This window comes from Pteropus medius, unplaced genomic scaffold (genome assembly GCF_902729225.1).
Source record: "Pteropus medius unplaced genomic scaffold, Ma_sr-lr_union100, whole genome shotgun sequence".
Lineage (NCBI taxonomy): Eukaryota > Metazoa > Chordata > Mammalia > Chiroptera > Pteropodidae > Pteropus > Pteropus medius.
Genome location: NW_024344240.1, coordinates 1653933 through 1673106, shown reverse-complemented (window position 1 = coordinate 1673106; position 19174 = coordinate 1653933). Strand labels below are relative to the sequence as shown.

The window sequence follows — 19174 nt, the reverse complement described above, 5'->3', positions numbered from 1 at the left end:
TGTGTTCCCTTCCCCCACATTTTTAAACAAATGGTGGATACTATACATAGTCACTTTGCTTTTGACTCTAATTTCCACGTTCATTAAATTGTATTAGGACCAAAGCCCAAAGACCAAACCTGGGGCTGATTCCTCTAAAAAACAGGTTCTGCCCACTCCGGATGCTCAGAATAACGATCACTACCTGAATTACCTGCTGCCCAAAGAGCAGTCTGCAAACCAGCACCCGCAGTGTCACTGGGAGCTTGGTAGAAATGCAGACTCCCAGGCCCCCTGACATTCACTACATCAGCATTTGCAGTTTAACAAGATCCCAGATAATATGTATGAGCATTTGAGTTTGAGAAGCAGTGCATGTCCTCGGCCCTTCTATGGTCAGGCCTGGTGGAATGTATGGAGCCCTCTCCTAACTAGCTGTTAGGGTCTGGAAGTAATGCCATGTCCCGAGATGGGTTCCGTGAGAACCCTGGAGTGAACAATGGCCAGTGTGAGCATCAAGCTGTATACTCGCTGATCTATTCCCAACTGTGCCATCAGTCAGTGGTTCTGGTCCTTTTGCCCTAATTTCTTGCTCTGCGTGCCGTCCTCCTATCCCTGCCCCCTCCCTTGTAAACAGAAGGAAGGGAGCTTTCCACTCCAGCTGTCTCTCTTCCTGGTTTCTATATCCCCTTTTTTCATGGAGCTCACCTTTCTTCCAATTTCCTTAACTCTTCTTAAATTGGCCTTGCTTTTTAAATAATCCTTAAAATGAAGAGCTCTGAGAACATATCTCCACCCTGAAGGCTGGACCTGGCTTTCTTTGCTTTCTTGAGTCAGGACAGCCTTGGCTGTTGACCACGGCCAGGATCGGTGCTGATTTAGAGATTCTCCTTAAGCTTGAATTGACGTCGATTCTTCCTCCCCAGATGCCAGGCAGATTTTTCCCACCCTAAATTTATGCCAAGACTGGAGTGTCCCTGCTTGTTCTCTTTTACCCAAGGGGAAAATAACATAACATGCGCTTAGGTCCAGTGCTGCTAATGTCAAAAAGTGACTTGTCGCTGAGTCCCACCATTGACCAACAGTCTTTCAGTCCAGTGTTACCACAGCAAGAATCACTTCTGGGTGCTGGGGCCAGGCTGAAATATGGAGGCAGAGTCAATGGCCCGAGCAGGCATGGGGATGTGGTAGACAGGCAGAACCTAACACTCGCGGTCTAGTTGGAACATAGTGTTGATACTTTGTGAATCTGGATGGATAAAAAGGCCATTAGATTTGACAAAATGCAGGCAGTTAACCTTTAAAAGAGCAATCTCAGCAGAAAAGTAGGGCCAGAAGCCAATTTGCTGTGAATTAAGGAAGGAATGAAAAGCAGAGGAAAAGAGGCAGCTGATAACATTCATTTCAGACATTTGTAAGTAGAAGGAAGAAGCTGTAAGATATAACAGAATCAAGTGACATTTTTGTAAGATAAGGGAGAATTAAACATTTTTGAAGGCTGAGGGAAAAGAGTCTGTGCAAAGGAGATATTTGGAGACAAACTCAAAAGAGCAAAAGCAAGATCTTTGAAAATCAAGATAAGAAAAAAACAGAGAGAGAGGAATTGTCTTTAAAGAGTAAAGACTCTTTATCCTTAGACACATTAAGAAAGAATGAAGGAATAAATGTGGGAGGAAAACAGAATAAGGTATGTCTGTGGATGTATAATTGGTTCACTTAATACTCTTGTAGTCAACAAAGTAATACATAAGGATAAGGAAGATGATGTGTTGGATTCGGGACTTTCGTGGAGTCAAAGGTTTTTATTATAGGAAAAACATATGGGAACACTCTATTAATGTATTCTCCTCATGTGAAGAGATGGGAAAATGAATGAATAAGATAATCTGATTTACTAAGAAGGATTTAAAGGAATCTAGTGGCTGTCAGGATTAGATAGTATCTAGAAGAATCTTTGAAGATGATGAGCTAGGGATGAAGACAGAATTTGCCAAGTACCGTAAATGAAGCTGAAGTGAAGGCTGAGGCCCAGGGAAAGTGTGAGAATGTAGGTGAAGGCCAACATTGAACCCGAAGAAGTTAAGTCTGTTATTTGTTTGGCCCAAGCATTATAGTTCTGCTCTACTTCGTTACCCAACAGCGGGTCCAAATAAATGAGAAGCAAAAGTGATCCAGGGTCGGGGTTTAGTGTCCTTCGTCAGTGAACAAGAATGAATGGGAGTCTGGAGCTGTACGGAGGGCAGCACCAAGTGACTTGCCACAGTGCCTCAGTCAGCGGGGACTCTAATAATGAGCAACTTCTTCACCTTCTCAGATCTTTCCCAGTGAATGTGAGACAGTTTGAACTGTGTCAAAGGCGTAGGCCTTTGCAGACTAAAAGTTATGGGTTCTAGAGTAATCGGGGCGATCACTTCATGGATTGTAAAAAAATTAAAAGATTCCACTACTAACTAGCTGCATAACCTGAAATGAGTTATTCTGATCCTTGGCTTCCTCATCCACAAAAGAGATAATAATATTCACCTCACAAATATGTGAAAAGTAAATTACCTAGAACTTAGCACTAAGAACCCAGGCAAATACTGAAAATGTATCTATAAGTGGTTGCAGAGGTCTCTTTTTCTAATGAGATATGAACATATATGGTAATATGTAAGAAGATATAATATGTCTCAAAATATCAGATTTTTTACTAGAAAAATAGAAATAATATAAATGTCCATTGAGATATTCTCTAGAATTCTCCATAATGAATAAGAGTATTCTCTCAATTCAGCTCCCACCATGTAGAAAAAGTAGAAAATTATCAAACCTGGTAGGGGACAGATACTGTCTGTGAGTGATTCTGAGGGAGATAGCTTCAGGGGGCCTCGAATGCCATTTTAAGATGCCATATTTTTAGAGCTGATTGATCATCATTCTCTCCCATTGTATTTACATGGCAACAAAGCTTCTTCCCACACTTTTCTGCCTTTCAGGGCAGAAAGAGAGACCCTCAGGGAACACGCATTTCTTTTCTTTTTTTTTTTAGGAGAGACCCATTTCTAATTAACACTGAACCAACCCTAATGCCTTCCTCCTGGGTGGTCCAGCAGCAGAACAGTTTTGGTCTAATAACCAATAAAGCAGAACTGAAACAGGAAACCAATAGTCAGACCTATTGTCAACTATTCTCATTTTTAAACACCTGAAATAGAAGCAGAAGTGCCATTTATTTTCACTCATACTACATAAAATATACCTTTTTTTTTAAGGATTTGTGTGAGTAAAGTATGTCTACAAAGACTTTTTAAATTAAAATATAAGTGAGATGTTTAAAGTGTCTAGAAACTTCACTAGTCTCTGAAGTAAAATATTTTAAGCCCCCCAAAAAGTAATCAAAAAAATAGTTTTCAAACTACTTCCATTCAGCCTGACCTCCTTAACCAGCCCAAATATCCTTTTTGAGTAGAGCTCCAACCCCCGAATTCTTCTGGAGTCCCTTTTAGGAATTTAGTTAGATGTGAACAGTCTTCAGTTTGATGGAGGCTGGCAACTGGGCCCAAGATGGCTCTGCCTTTAAAGGGCCAGCTCGGGACAACCAGGGTGGCCGAGAGCCAGCTCGGTCTGACACTGTGGAAACACAGCTGCCCCTGTGAGAACCCACAGCCACTTCACACTGATCCTCACTGGTCGTGCGTGGCTCTACTTGAGGTATTTAGATCTTAACAGCTTAGGTGTGGCTGTTACAATCCAGAGCTCATTGCCGTCTTCCATAAGTCACACAACGAGCTTCATCAGCAGTAGGGAACCAAGATTGCTACGAAGGTGGTTCTTTAAGTTTCCTTCTTGGACCTGGGCAACCATCTCATTTTCCCCCAAAAAAATGAATTCTACAAATTACAGAGCAGAAAACCTAACATCATCTCTCCACCACCCCCAAATGGAATCAATTATTAAACGTATTATTTAAGGACTCTAAGTGGCAAAGGTGATAAAACACCTGGAATCAACATAGTAGACTCTCTGAGAGTAAGTCATGGTGAATTAGCCTCACTTCTTTCTTGGTCATGATTACTAGAATGTGTTTGGATCCAAATATATGGTGCACTTGAATTTCAACAAAGCCTTTACAGTCAATTAAGCTCTAATAATAATGAATTTGCTTGGCACCAGACAGGCACTAGTATTTGAAAGGAGATATCATAGCCACATAATTTCAGCATCATTCCAAAGCCATCTTAGAAAAGGAACTGTCAGTTCGAGCAAGGAGAAAATGGGTATCGATAGTGAAAAACTCCTTCTTTCTATTGATCTCAATATATTATAAGGAGTAAGGATAGTCGTTGCCCATTGGATTGAAAAAGTACCCAATAAAATCAAAGGTAAAGTCTAAAAACTCCAGATTATTAGACACAAGCATTCTGGAACTATTTTTATGCTTTTGACTCAAACTTTGTACTTCTCATTCACTTAAAAGTTTAAACCATCATTTAAAACATATACGGTATGCGGTGAGTAATGTGTTCAGTGGCTAGGTGGATAGCACTTCATTCTATGTAAAGATTACTATGAAAAATTATACCATCTTCTTGGGGATTAGACTACGAAGAAGTTTCTAACTGCTTTGCTAAAGTAAATGAAGCTTTGGGTTGTAGAAGCAGGTGGTGTGGCATAAAAGAGATGGGTTAACATCGGGGCTAAAGAGCCAGAGTGTCACTTCCTGCCTAAGTGATTTGGGGAAAATTAACCTCTGTGCCTCAATTTCTCATCCATAGAATGGAGTTAGTAACAGAACTTGGAGTTCTGTTAGCTCTTGGAGACATAAAGACTACATGAATTGATAGACGTATAGTGCCAGAATAGTTTCTATCTAAGCCCAGTGCTAAGCACTAGATGTCCCTTATCTCAATAATCTTCACAATAATAAATGAACTATATCATCATTATCCCCATTTTACAGATGAGGAAACTGAGGTTCAGAGAGGTAAATATCTTTACCAAGGTCACTCAAGTAGTAGTTGTAAAGCCAAAATTTGAATTGAGATCTCTCCAACCATGAAGCTGGACTATTAACCGCCTTAACCATTAACTGTAAGGTAAGCACTGGATCCCAGGAACAAGGCTGAAACCCATCCTGAGACCTGGATACATCACAACAGGGCTAGCAGCAAGAGTGGCCTCATGCTGATTCTCCAAATGGAACTCCTCGAATTCCTGCTACTAAGAGCATCACTGGTCCCTGAGACTCAGGTGGAGTTGTACCAGCAGTCAGGGGAGTAGAGACACAGAGGCTTAGGACCAAGGAGCGTGCAGGAACATCACACTGACAAAGTGGTGGTGCTCAGCATTTATTTTACTTTTGCCTTCAGTGAAGGTCAGGTTGTCCACGACGTGAGATTCTCCTCCACCTTCAGCCTTAGGCAGAGGGTCGGTGATATGCTGTAAGCAATGATGAAGTATGGGCAGGTCCTAGGCTGTGCATCTGACTTCACTGGAAGGTCCATCGTGACTGGTACACCTTGGTCCTGTGGCCAGGTTCTCACACAGAATTCCCTGGGGTCCTCTCAGAACTGGGCCCGGCATCATCAGTCTCATTCTGATTCCTGTTCAAGGTGATGGAATTAGGTGGACTTGACTCCATCTTCTAATTCACCCAAGCAGATCATGGCATATGTCATATTTTACTGTGTGGGGCTGTCAAATATGTCCCTCAAACAAATTAAGAAGGCTGTGAAAACCCCATTTAATCACAGAAAAGCAGAGTTTCATATTGTAAAATATCTCCCCTCAAATTCCTCAGACACATGAGCAGAGGAATGCCTGTCTTTTTCTCTTGGGTTCTCTTGAGATCTACGAACTATATATTGTATGAACTCCATCTGCAACCAGGGGCTGAGCAGTCTACTGAGCTTACATGCCTTTCACGGAATGGCAGGAGCACTGTCCACACTAGTTAGGGCTCCAGACTTGCCATTTGTAAATATCCCCTCAATCGCTCTATCGCCAGCTGAGCCAGCTCTTCGCTGGCAAGCAGATGGGCAGTGGATAGACATGTGGATCGGTGCCCATAGGGCAGTGCCTGGATGCCTAAGCACGGGGATCAGAGCATGGCCACTCTGCCAGCCACTGCCTTCCAATGGGTGCTTTGGGGACCTCAGTTCTAACACATAACATTTGGAGATGGACATCACACTGTTGGGTTATCTGGTCCAGTGGAAAGCTGGATTTGTGGGTGTATTGGCACTAATTTCTCTCCTGAAACACTGAGGGTACCCGACATGGAAGGGGCACCAAAAAAGTCACTATGCTGTAGTATACCAGGGAGCAGATTCAAAATAAGTCAAGAGGTTTGAGCTGCCAAAGAGTGAAGTTGACTGCTCAAGATGGGAACGGAGCACAGAAGGCAAATGAGCAAGTCCGAGGCCAGTCTGAACCGACAGAAGCTGAGGGCTCCTGGCCAAGCCCAGATTCTCCTCTAGTACCTGGGCCTGACTCCATTTAAAGGGTTAGGTACGGAAGATGCAGAGTTCGATGTAGCCTGGCTTATTTATAAGTCCCCATGGCCACAAAAACCTGTGTGCTCACCCAAGACCTTACCCAACTCATTCTGACACTATCACAAAAACAACTCTTTATCCCCAAACTGTGTTCGTGTTAATTTCACACGTTTACAAATTCCATTTTAGTTTATATTTAAGATTGCAAAATAGGTAAAAGAGAGATGAAATTTTCCTTAATAGAAACCTTTTCTTCAAATTACCTTGTAACTTGGGTAGTAAGATCCTACTGAACTATTCACACGATGCCATTGAAGAAATATTGAATTTGGCAGTGGACACTTAGAAAAGTCCTAGATGAGACCTATGTTTTTAATTAATATATTTATTTATTTTTGAACGATTCATTTATTTCATTCCTCAACGACTTGCCACCAGAAATGTACTATCTGAGCACGACAGTCTTTGTGAGTCAGAGTAACATTTGTGTCCTCTGTGATATTGCTGAGCTGGCTTGTGCAGAGTTTCTGCCTCACAAAATGTCATTGAAAAGCTTATCTTCCTTGGTAGAAGCCAGCAAACCATTTGTTTTCCATTTTGACCGTCTACACAAGTGCTTCCCATACACGTAAGGGCGATAAATCTCCAAAGCCTGACTAAATGGGATGCTGTTGCTCTTGCGCATTTTTATGGTCATCGTGGAGAAAACAACTTATTTCCATATTCATTGATTCATTTGGAGCCTAGGGTGCCAGTGGGACTCTTAGGAGATTGAACCAAATGTCTTCAAATAATTTCAGGCTTCGCTTGGCATAGGACACTTCCGTAAACAGACATAACTCTAATTCTGGATTCCTGAAGGAAAAGTATGAGCAGCTTGATTAAAAAACAAATAGGTTAGGGCTTAATAGGATTCACACTTCCCAGAGTGATCCAAATAAATAAAAAGCCAGTTCCTCCTAGGACTTCTCCCACACAGGGCCCTGAGATCCTGGACTTCTGTTCTGCAGGGCATGCAAGAGAAGACAGATGGGCATGGGTGACAGTTGTGTGAAAAGGCCCTCCTGAGAGCCATAGAAGAAGAGATGTGTCCACATAGCACTGTGAGATGAGACTGGCCACCTGCTGCCTATTCTTCGGTCTCAGAGTTTTTGGTAACTTCCTAGAAAGGAAAGATACGCCTGCCGTGCAACCCAACATTCAGTGTGAGCCATGGCACAAAGCTGCTCCCCACCCTTTCTAGAAGGTTCCCTAATTAGGAACCATGTGTTATGAGTCTGGACGTTTTGTCATCTGTCTTCCTGACATAATGAGAGGACATGCTAAATTCGGACTTGCTGTGAGACCTGGAACACTACCATCCCTTATAAAAACTATTGTATCACTTCAATAAAGTGGCTAGAAAATTCTTACCTCATCCTATTATTTCTCTTCTTCCCATGAAGGAAACAGTGTGTATTCAGATATTCATGTAGCTCTTTTTAATGTACTTCAAATGTTTGGTTTCACATAAACCCAACCAATAGTTAACTCATATGAAAAAATAGCCTAATATCCTTTTCTTTCTACATGTTTATGTTTCCTCCATCTGTCCAAGATGCTACAATCATTGTCTTGTTCTCATGTTTATTGCATGATCCATATAGTATCAAAACAAAGCAGAAAAATCTACCAAGCTTATCAAATCAGGGCAATCACTACAGCTGCACATGGGCAGAAGTGGTTTTTATTTTGACTAGGTGACACGGTGACTCATGTAGAAATTTCAGGGCTGCTAACATGCTGGAATTCTGAAGTCTATCCACATTATTCCAACTATCCTGATTTCTCACACACACACACACACACACACACACTTCACTTCGAAATACAATCTTTCTCATCATTTATTCATCCAAAAACATTTAATGAGTACCTTCTTTGTACTAGGCAAAGTGCTGAGTGTCAGAAACGCAAATGTGAGTTGAGAAAAAGTTTTCACCTTGAAAGAGGTTGGCAGTGGAGACAGAGGTTCGAATAAATGGGTATCATCATGTGAAACGTTCCTCAATCCAAGATGAGGAGGCTGTGCTAAGGTCAGGAAAGAAGCAGATCCTGGTCTTGAAGGGACCGGGGCAGGATTCTCAGAGGACATGGCTTTCCATCTGCTCTCTCAGAGGGTCTCTGCCTTCCAGGATCTACTGGGACAATAACAAATGCACACATGGCTATGATACAAAGCCATACTGGGAACTGTCATTAGAGATATAAGAACAAAGTGCTGAGACAGTTCGGACTAAAGGTGTATCCACGGGAGAGATCGAAGGAAGTGACATTTACAACAGGGCTTACAGGATGAGAGGGTTTGTGCAAGCAGAGATGTGACAACCGGTTAGCAGGTCTTGGGCAAGCAAAGAATGGGGTGTGCCTGGGGAGCTGGAGCACAGGCTCACGGCAGAGAAGGATGGAGGATAAGCCATAAAAGCCAGGTCAAGGGAGGATGATAGAGAGCTTGGACGTAGATACAAAGTTCATACGTGCTTGAACAGGCGAAATTTGTTCTCCATTTCCCCGAATTATGAATCTCGGTTTAAGGAAGAGCTTACTCCCATCGGAATACAAATATGCTGTAGTAACGCCCACCTTAAAACAAGAACAAAACCAAACAAACAAACAAATAAACAAAAACCTCATTAACCTCACACCTTCTTCCAGCTATTTTCCCTTTCTCGACCCTTCTTCTCAGCAAGTCTCCTTGAAAGAATTGTTGGCATCCTATTTTCTCTTGAACTCACTTTGTTGAGATTTTTGCCCCACCCTCCACCGAAACAACTCCCACAGAGGTTACCCATGTCCTCCACGTCACCCAGGCCAGGAGTCAGTGCTCGGTGCCCCTTGTCCTCGACCTGTCAGAGGTCTTCGCCACATCCGGGTGCCCTCGCTTCCTTGTGTCACCGTACCTCTCTCGTCAGTCCTTTTCAGTCTCTTTTGCTGATTTCTCGACTTCTCTCCAACCCCTAAATGTTATAAATGTTCCAGAACTTCATCCCTGGATCCCTTCTCTGACTTCACTCACTTCCTTAGTGGCCTAATCCAATCACATGGCTTTCAATACCTCCTATAGATACACTGATAATCTCTAAATTTATAATCACTCTTTATATGAGCAATTTCTCAGGGTCATGTTTTCAGCAGACAACCTTTAGGGATGAGGTAATTTCTCCCTCCCTCCCACCCCTGACAAAGACTAGGCTTACTCCCCCTTGCTATAAAAGTAGCTCAACGTTTCTCTCTTGTAACACAACTTTCTGTGTGTGGTGAGGTTCATGGTGGCCCCGCCAGCATTGGGAATAATGCCAAAGAGCTATGACGCTCAGGCTGGCCACTGCACTGTGAGGAATAAAGCCTTTTTGTCTCTGACCCAGCATCCGTGAAACAGTAAAAAGCTAAATTGTTAGTTTATAATCCCAAACTCTGCACAGTACTTGATATTAGGTAACTACACTTTCTTTTATAAGTAACTTTACACTGTAGCCCAAATAAATTACCTGCAGAAGCTTTCTACTCATAAATGTTCAACTTAATGCTTTTCACAGGGATAAAGCTCTCCACAGAGTGAGGCGTGTCAGCCTCTACCCGCCTCCCGCAGGTGGCTTTGGCCCAAGATTTTTGTAGAGTCATTTGGGATTTGAGGAAAAATCGACTAACAAAGAGCATTTTAGAACAGATTTCTGTCATTTCTTAAGGGTTTAAATGTTGGTTTGAATGCTGAGAAATTTAGGAAAGTAGATGGGGAGTTATCTCTCTTCGAGGATCCTTTCGGCTTTCCTCAAACTCAGCAATTCCCTCACCCTAAGGTGGGGCCTGAGCTCTCCTCTGAGTTTCCTGGATTAGCTTTTCTCATCATCTATTTCACCTAAAAGTGATCCTTTAGGACACTCAGGCTTTTAGAGATGACTCATTTCTTTGATTCATTCTTACTAAAATCCACAATTAGCAGGACATGCAGCCAGCCAGTGGTTCTCATCGTAGTATCTGCATGTGTGAAATTTAATTCTGTCAATCTTTATACAGGCCTGCAGGCCAAAACAAATCAATCTCATGTACAAATCCTACTTGCAAAATCTAATCAATCCCTTACACAAAAAGTGGTGTTGGAATCTGGTCTTATGTTATTTGCATTCATTTAATATATCAAAAAGATGGAATTTATGCAGTCAGAATTTACACCGTGGAGGGAAAAAATCATTTAAACGTTATAACTGTAGAGATGGATAGCTTTAATGGAAGAGAAAAAAGTGGCTTTAAAATAAATGACTCTTTCAAAACTTTATTAAAAGCAGAAATAATCAGGATTATTATCCTGATGTTATTTATTATTTTGTGTGTCTTTGCTATTGGCAAGAATGCATTACATTACATTTCCTGCAGATAAGCAGAAAGCCACTGGGACTATTTCAACTCATATTCTAGGAAACGAAGAACACAAACAACAGTCAGCTATCTACAAACTGGTGGTTAACATGGTGTCTAAACAGGTTCTCATGAGAATAGCATTATTAATTAAACAGCAGTTTGGGTAATCACAATAGCAAAAGTAATTTTAGAATAAATATTTTATTAATATTTATTAATAATAGTATGGCATGTCTTTATCTTACTTTTCCAGCTAATGGTACCGTATATTTCAATTACCTAGCCAAAGTTCCTTTCTTGTCATCTATCAAGATATTATTATTAAGATTCATTAGTGAACAATTGGATCTGACAAATTTTCTATTGCTGTATATTGCTCTGTTCTTTTCAAACTGCGTATTCTCACATTTCGTTAGTAAAAAAAAAAAAAATTCACTAAATAGGGAAGGAGAGTGTGTGCCATTATAATTAAGAACCTGATCTTACTTTTCATCAGGCAAAAAACTCATTTGAAAAAGAAGAAAGAAATATATTGACCAGTTCTCTTCAGGACATAGACAACGAATCTTTTCAGAAAACACAGTAACCCAATATTTTGAGAATAATCCATAGCCCTTAAACTACAAGAGAAGAAATACAAGATAACATAAGTAAAAATGAATTTCTAAAACAAATTGTTCAAATGAGCTTGCTCTCCTTTCCCTTAATAAAAGCACATCTATGATCATCTTCTTATACATTCCTTCTAACTTGCTTAACATCTCCTCCTAATCCTAAACCTCTCCTAAAATTTCAGCTGCACTTATTCGAATGATGAGATCAGGACTATTTTCAGTGTTAGCCATCTGGTCAACCCCTTTCTGTTTAGCCTGAAAGGGAACTTGCATTGAAATCATTGTTTCTTTAAAAAATAAAAAATTATTTTATATTATAAATATTTCTTCGAGGGTGCTAGGATTTATATCCTTACACGTATAAATAAGTAACAAAGCAATTGGTGGTACAGCCATTGGCAGTTAATATTTTCCAAGCCTATTATAATAGCTGGAGGACAAATCAGAGGTAGGTGGGGTAGATTTAGTTTTAGGTCAAATTTTCTGTACCGAGATGACATTTTTTCAAGCCCATCAAATTAACTCTACATATTGATATGTGAAAACAATGTTTCAGCATTAATTTTACTGTGTTTGCTCTCAAGAGGCCTTCTCATCAATCCTCTGGCCTTTCTTCCAGTAAACGTTTACCAATAAACCAACCAGTAAATGCTGATGGACCCAGCCTGTCAAATGGAATACACTAACATTAGAAGACATCAAAACCTTTTCCCTGTCAAAGAGGCTAATAATATGCTAATATGTACATTAAACATCATTGTCATCTCAAAGGCTATCAATAAAGATATAATAATAATTTATCTTTACGTCAACATAAAGACATAGGTAGAAGTCTTATATTTTTCCTAAAGAAGTATAGTTTAATAGCAAAGTAGAAAAATAATATTCATTGTAGTATTGAACTATCACAAAGGGCTTAGCTTTATACCAGAAAAGTCCTATAGCACTCAATCAAAGTATTTGATTGATCTTTGCTTACCTCCTACCTGTACAGATGATAAAAGTAATGATTTGCGAGATTTAACTTACCTGAGTTGGCTGTGGAGGGAATATTATTGGAAGACAAAAGCTATCAAGCAACAATCAGCTAACTATTCCATAAGCAACTTCTAAGATAAAATAAACAATGCAGCATCTAAATTTCAGTCTGTAACCAAAGTAACAAAACTAGTTCAGAAATTTTTCTGTTACAACATGATTCATTCTGCTGCTGCCCTTCTCCTCGCAAAACAACTAGGAGAGACCCAGAGTATTAGTCATCTCAAGTCACACTGGATAGGAGGAGACTGTTGATCTCTTTGGTTGTCATTTGCTCTAGCTCTTTAGCGTTCAAAAGATATCGGATTTGTCTAAGTGTATGTCATTAGAACACATAAACGCCTGAACGCATTGAACTGTTTTTTAAGCAAAAGGGTCATCTTCAAAATCAGTTCTCAAAGGAGGGCATATGCTTGCAAAGAGGTCTATGAAACATTGAAAATGGAGTGCAGGTATTGAAAGGAGTGAACAAAATAATCCACAGATGTGTGGGGAGAGATTACTACTTGTATATCTACTTATTTTTACCTAAAAACCTAAGAAAATGGCCTTTGACAATATTTAGCATGTGCTTTACTGAGGTATGCATTCCTGAGGTGCCAGCAATATCCTGTGAGGGAGCAGGAACTCCACTGTATGAAGGATGAATAGCGACATGCTTGTTGAGTGTACTAAGATGAATTAGAATCTTCGTGTGCTGAGTTAAGTAGGTTGACAGACTCTGTTGCCTATTTTTAAGCAAACTAATGCTCATAAAATGGTCATGTAGCTTAGAACTTTTCATGCAAGAATCCATGGATTTAAAATAAAATTACTTATGGACATATGCATGGAAAACATTTTTAAATGACAGAGCTGACATATAAGCTCTGTATCAGCTACAATACAAAATAAAAACAATGGTGATCTAATCAAATTGAAAAGACAACACCCTCAAAATTTAACTTGTCAAGGAAACTATTTAAAATATGTACAATTAAAATAATGATATTATGCTTGTAGATACATAGTATAGGAAAGGTGTAAAAATATAGACTAGATGTACAAACACCAAATCGATAATAGTGGTTATCTTCCCAATATTAAAAGATGGTATTTCCTGAGAGGAATGGATGGATATGCAAGATGATTCTTCAGAGTTTCTTTTCAAGTCATTTTTTTTAAAAATCAGGATGTTGTGATTTTACTTCATACATTAAAAATTAAGTAATGTCCTCAATGTCACCTCTCTTTCCCCACTGTGGCCTAAATTGTGCAGAGAGCCTACTGAGAAGTTAAAACACAAGTTCGCAGATATGGTAGGCAGAATAATGGTCCCTCAAAGATGTCCATGTCCTAATCTCCGAAGGGGAATGAAGTAAGGTGGCAGATGGGGAGTAAAGTTGCTAATTGGGTGACCTTAATATGAGGAGATTACCCTGGATTATCCAGGTGGCTCCAATGTAATCACAAGGAGCCTTAAAAGTGGACCAGGATGGCAGAAGAGGGAGAACCAGAGACATGGCAGCATAAGGACTCAGTTCAGGGTTGCCGGCGCCGAAGATGAAAAATTGGAATCACAAGCCAAGCAATGCCTGCGTCTTCAAGAAGCCAAAAAAGGCAAGGACACAGTTTTTGCCAGTTTTCCAGAAAGAGTACAGCCTTGCCGATGCTTTGATTTTAGCCCAAAGAGACCCATTTCTGACTTCTCACCTCTAGAACTACAAGATAATAAATTTGTATTGTTTTAACCTACACGTTTGTGGTAATTTGTTATAGCACCAATAGAAAATTAATACAAGAAAGTTCTTGAGTCACACACACACACCCTTAAGAGAGAGCCCACCAAGAAACTAGGAAGTTATTAGTTGGCAGATGCCTTCAAATATATGGTTTCCTAAGAAAACATCCCACGGTTATGAAGCCACTACTGTCACTTGCTGACATAAATTAAAAAATTGCAATAAATATAGCAAAAGCTTAGTATATGTACCCCAGAAGACCTCATACAAATTAATGAAAACATCGAGTTAATAAATGGATAAAGGACTTCTGCAAATAATTTGGAAAAGAAAATATAAATGGCTAAAAAATATGAAAATGTTTCAGATAAAATAAAACTATTGCAAATTAAATAAATGAAGAGATGTCATTTTGTCTATTATATTGGCATGTATTTTTTAAATGGAAAATCCTATGCTATTAAGGGTGTGACAAAGTAAGCATTGTCATTCACTTCAATAGTAAAATAAAAGATGATAAGAGCCTTTTGAAAGCAATTTTACAATATGTAAAAATATTATGGCACTTCTGGGAATCAGATAATCCAATATATAGAAAAAGTATTAATTTTCATCATAATAGTAGTTATAATATGAAAACTTTGAAAAAAGTTCACTAATAGGTTGCTTAAATACATCACGGCATGTTTAAATTATTCAAATTTATGTGTTTAATAATTAAACTTGTGCAAAGTATCACATGAATCATAAGACTATAACGATGGTACATAGCAACTATGAGAAAAAGGACTGGAAGAAAATCTATTAGAAAATTTTTAGTAATAGGATTATGAGCCATTTCTTCTGTATGCAGCTGGTTTATCAAATGAGCTGGACTTGACAGAATACAATTGAAAGGCATTTTAATTTTTCTTCCACCGTCCCTTTAAGTATACTTTGTGGCCTCGGTCTATTTCACTCTTTGGATCATATTTCATGCAGAACTTATAGCTCTTTTTGTCCCTCATGGATTTTGAAAAGTCCAGCCCATAATATCAAAAAGGTAAGAAACAAAAAATGCCACAGAGGCTGTGGTAAAAAACCCTCATACACTGTAAACGGGTAGCCACTGTGGAAAACTATATGGAAATTCCTCAAAAAATAAGACTGTAACTATCATATGATCCAACTATTCCACTTCTGCTTATTTATCCAAAGAATATGATAACACTAATTCAAAAACATATACACACCCCCATGTTCACTGTAGCATTATTTACAATAGCCAAGACATGGAAACAACCTGAGTCTCCACTGATGGATGAATGGATAAAGAAGTTGTGATACACACATGGACACACACACATACACACACACAGGAATACTACTTAGCCATTAAAAAAAAGAAAAAGAAAACTATGAAGTCTTGCCATTTGCGACATGGATAGACTGTGAGGTATTATGCTAAATGAAATACCTCATACGGAGAAAGACAAATATACAGTTTTACTCATATGTAGAATCTAAAAACAAGACAAAACAAACCAAAATGAAAAACTCATAGATACAGAGAACAGTTTGGTGGTTACCGAAGGGGAAGAGGGTTTGGAGAAGGGTGAAATGGGTAAAAGGAGGCAATTGCATGGTGATGGATGGAGACTAGACTTTAAGTGGTGATCGCTTGGTAGTGTGTACAGATGTCAAATTATAACATTGCACACCTGAAACATATCATATACGAATTTACCTCTATTAAATAAAAAAAGTCCAGCCTAGGTCAATGTAAACTCTCATCTGCTTGAACCCTCCTCCTCAGCCAGGGTCTGTGATTCTTCCTTTTTTTGTGTGCTTTTGTGGGTGCTTTTGCGAGTTCTTCACAAATCCACCTCGGCCCTCCTTTAGGGTCCTCACCTGTTACTCTAACTGATCAGCCTCTCTGGCTGGCCGCTTAATACTCCTACTCATTTTCTGTATATCGAGTGCCAGCATCGTTCCTCGGAGGTCACGTGCCCCTGGCAGGAAGTCCTCTGAGTGGGGTCCTACTCCAGAAAGCACCACCCGCTGTCTCCAGATGGCCTTACATCCTAGGCTACGGGTGCTGCATATACACCTGCCCTGCCATGCCCGCCCAGCCCGGTTTCTTCACACTCGGCCACCGAAGCCGGTTTAGCCACAGTCTCTCACCTCTTAAATTTTCCAAGTGTGAGATAAATGCCACGCCCTTGTGTTCCAGAAATTACAAGAACCATATCAAGCTTCCCATGTTCGTGTTTCCCTGAAGTACCCCCCGAAGTACTTTGTTTGAAATGAAAATAGCGCCCCCAAGCAGTGAGAGTGCCCTTGTGCGCTCTGTCTAAGTCCTTGTCACTCTCTAACCTCTCAGCCTCTGAGGGACGTTCTGGCCTCAGTCTAGACTATGTAAAGGTGGGTTATGAGTTGAGAGTCCTAATCCACCTGGGCAGTCACAAACACCAGATATATCGTTCTCTGCATTCAACCATTGACCCTGGGACTATCAGAAAAGTTCTCTTCCCAAATGTCATTTTTTAAGGGGGGAGGCGGGGACAGACTTTAACGGGAGAGAAAGGCAAGAAGACTGACTGTATAACAGCTATTGAAGTGCCTCTTTTTCATCAGAGTACTTTTCAAAGTAATTTTAGGCTAGACTCGATTCAATGACAATTTAATCCTCCAAGAATTGCAGTGTCTCTGGCTCCATGGAATAAAAATTGTCTTCTCAGTATAATAAGTGAAAAAAACAATATGAAAAGCCTAGAGAGCCTACACTCTGGCATCTGTGTTTATTCTTTAACCACTAGTATCCAAGGTATAAATGATCTTTTCTATTTTATTTTATGACTGATACCTGAAAGTTAATGAATTTCCTAATGATATAATTAACAAAACAATTTAATATTTAATGGACTTTACATTCTCTGAGTGCTTTAAGTAATTAAGTAATAGATGATTGGTATTTAATTATAATTAACATATTTCGATTCCTTTTGTGGTTATTAAACATTAAAATAGTTGTAATGAGTGCTGCCACAAATCGCTCTATAAATAGTCAAAACTTAAAAATATGTGTTCTGAATAATCTGTGGTAATTTTAAAATATAAGACCTGTAAATCCCAAATCAACATTTAGTGAAATATCTATAAATTGTTTTTTCCCATTCCTGCATACTTTTTCGGAAAGCTACTAAAGCCAAGTAGAAATGAACAGCCTCATTAAAATCACAGTTATTATTTTATTTATTTACTTTTTCTCCAGCAACCTCTTCGTAGTCATTATTTTAAAACAATATTTTTTCTATTAAAAATTCATAGAGGCCACTACTATGTATACTTTTTTATCTATTGGTTCATATAGACTCTTTAATTATGGACTTTTGGCATAGATTTCTTAAAGTACGTTTTTTGTTTCTCCTTTGCAGTTGGTTGGTTTTGTGTACGCCTGTTATGTGATCAGTATTTTCATGGAAGAAGAAGACACCTGTAAGTATTATTATATCTCCCTGTGGGTTGATTTTGGATGAGGTATAGCTCCCCAAACTAATCATTACAGGGCTATGAAATTGTTCCTATTTGGAATTAAAAATGACTAAACTCGGCATAGTTAAGTTATAATCAGACGTTTACAAACCAAACTGCACACAAATAAGATGGCGCTAAGTGTTGAAACTCTGAATCCAAGGTGTCTGGGAGAATGTCCAGAGACACGGACGCCTACGGTTTGCTGTCATATCACGTCTTCGTACCTTTTCATCAGAGATCTAAACAATATGCTGAGTAGAAAATTTGGGGTTGTTTTATCCATCACAAGCTGTAAATATTCTGGCTGCAGAATTTTGAAATCTGACAACTAGCAATAACATCAATACAATACATTATAGTATGATCTATATGTATATAAACTATATAAAACACTCTGAGAAAACTAAACGTGATAACCTTCAAGGTAAAATGTAAAACAAAAAGAGATGCTAAAAAAAGAATTAAAGGAATGCGAAAAAGCTAAGTAGTCACATTTTATCAGAACACTAAAAAAAATAAAATAAAAGACATATGTGACCTGAAGGTATTTTGCAACATAGATCAACAAACGGCATTTATTAAACACATTCTAAGGCACTTTTTGGCACAACTCTGTTATGGGTTCATATAATACCAAAGAAAATTTTAATTTATTTAAAAAATAATTATTATTAGGTAAACAAATTACACCCAACCATACCAGAGATTTGATTATATCATTGCAGGTGCTGTCTGAGTTGTAAAGCCGACTCTTTAACAAAATGAGGATAAGTGTCTAGCCAGCCATTACAACTTCTTTCTAGAACATAACTCCAAAGAGGTCTGGTGAATGCTCCCCACCATACAGAGGCAGTGTGTGATATACGAACTGGAATCCAGCTGACAATGAGCTCTCATTTCAATTTATTTGACCAGATAGAAGAAATATTAGACTCCGAGATTAAATTCATCAGGCATTGAAACCGTGCAGACTGCATCATATTTTTTATACTTGCTTGAGGATTTTTCTTTTTAATGCTAAATGAGCAAGAAAGTTTATGAGTTTCAAAAGTGTAGGTGTAATGTTAGCACTCCCCACTTTGAAGTTAATTAAAAAAAAAAAAAAGTCTTGTTTCGGGACTAGCAGTTCACAGTCTGACAAAGTTAATATACAGAAAGTCGGTAGCCTGCTTCCAGCTCACAGCAAAGACTGGCTGCACAGCCCAAAACAACTGGTTGAATATGAACAATCTTAACTGGAATTGGGACCTAAAGGAAATTATTAGAAGTGGAGATGAATAAGTGCTTCAAAAAACTGATATATTGAATGATAACTATCAACTGAGTCCTTTATGGTACTTTTGAGTAGACACCGAACTGAACTGAACTGGTTAGAGGCTCTCAAACAATGCTAATGCTCCATCCTACCTTACTATGAGGAAAGGCAGAATAA

General features: G+C 39.1%; 1 protein-coding gene across 2 annotated transcripts in view; it reads left to right on the top strand.

The window, feature by feature from the left end:
• The window catches only part of NKAIN3 (sodium/potassium transporting ATPase interacting 3), a 479207-nt gene that overhangs the window by 425439 nt on the left and 34594 nt on the right, over nt 1-19174 (top strand). For both annotated transcript variants that reach the window (XM_039868858.1, XM_039868857.1), the window contains exon 5: nt 17643-17703. In XM_039868858.1, the coding sequence (XP_039724792.1) occupies nt 17643-17703 (61 nt within the window). The remainder of the gene's footprint in view (nt 1-17642; nt 17704-19174) is intronic.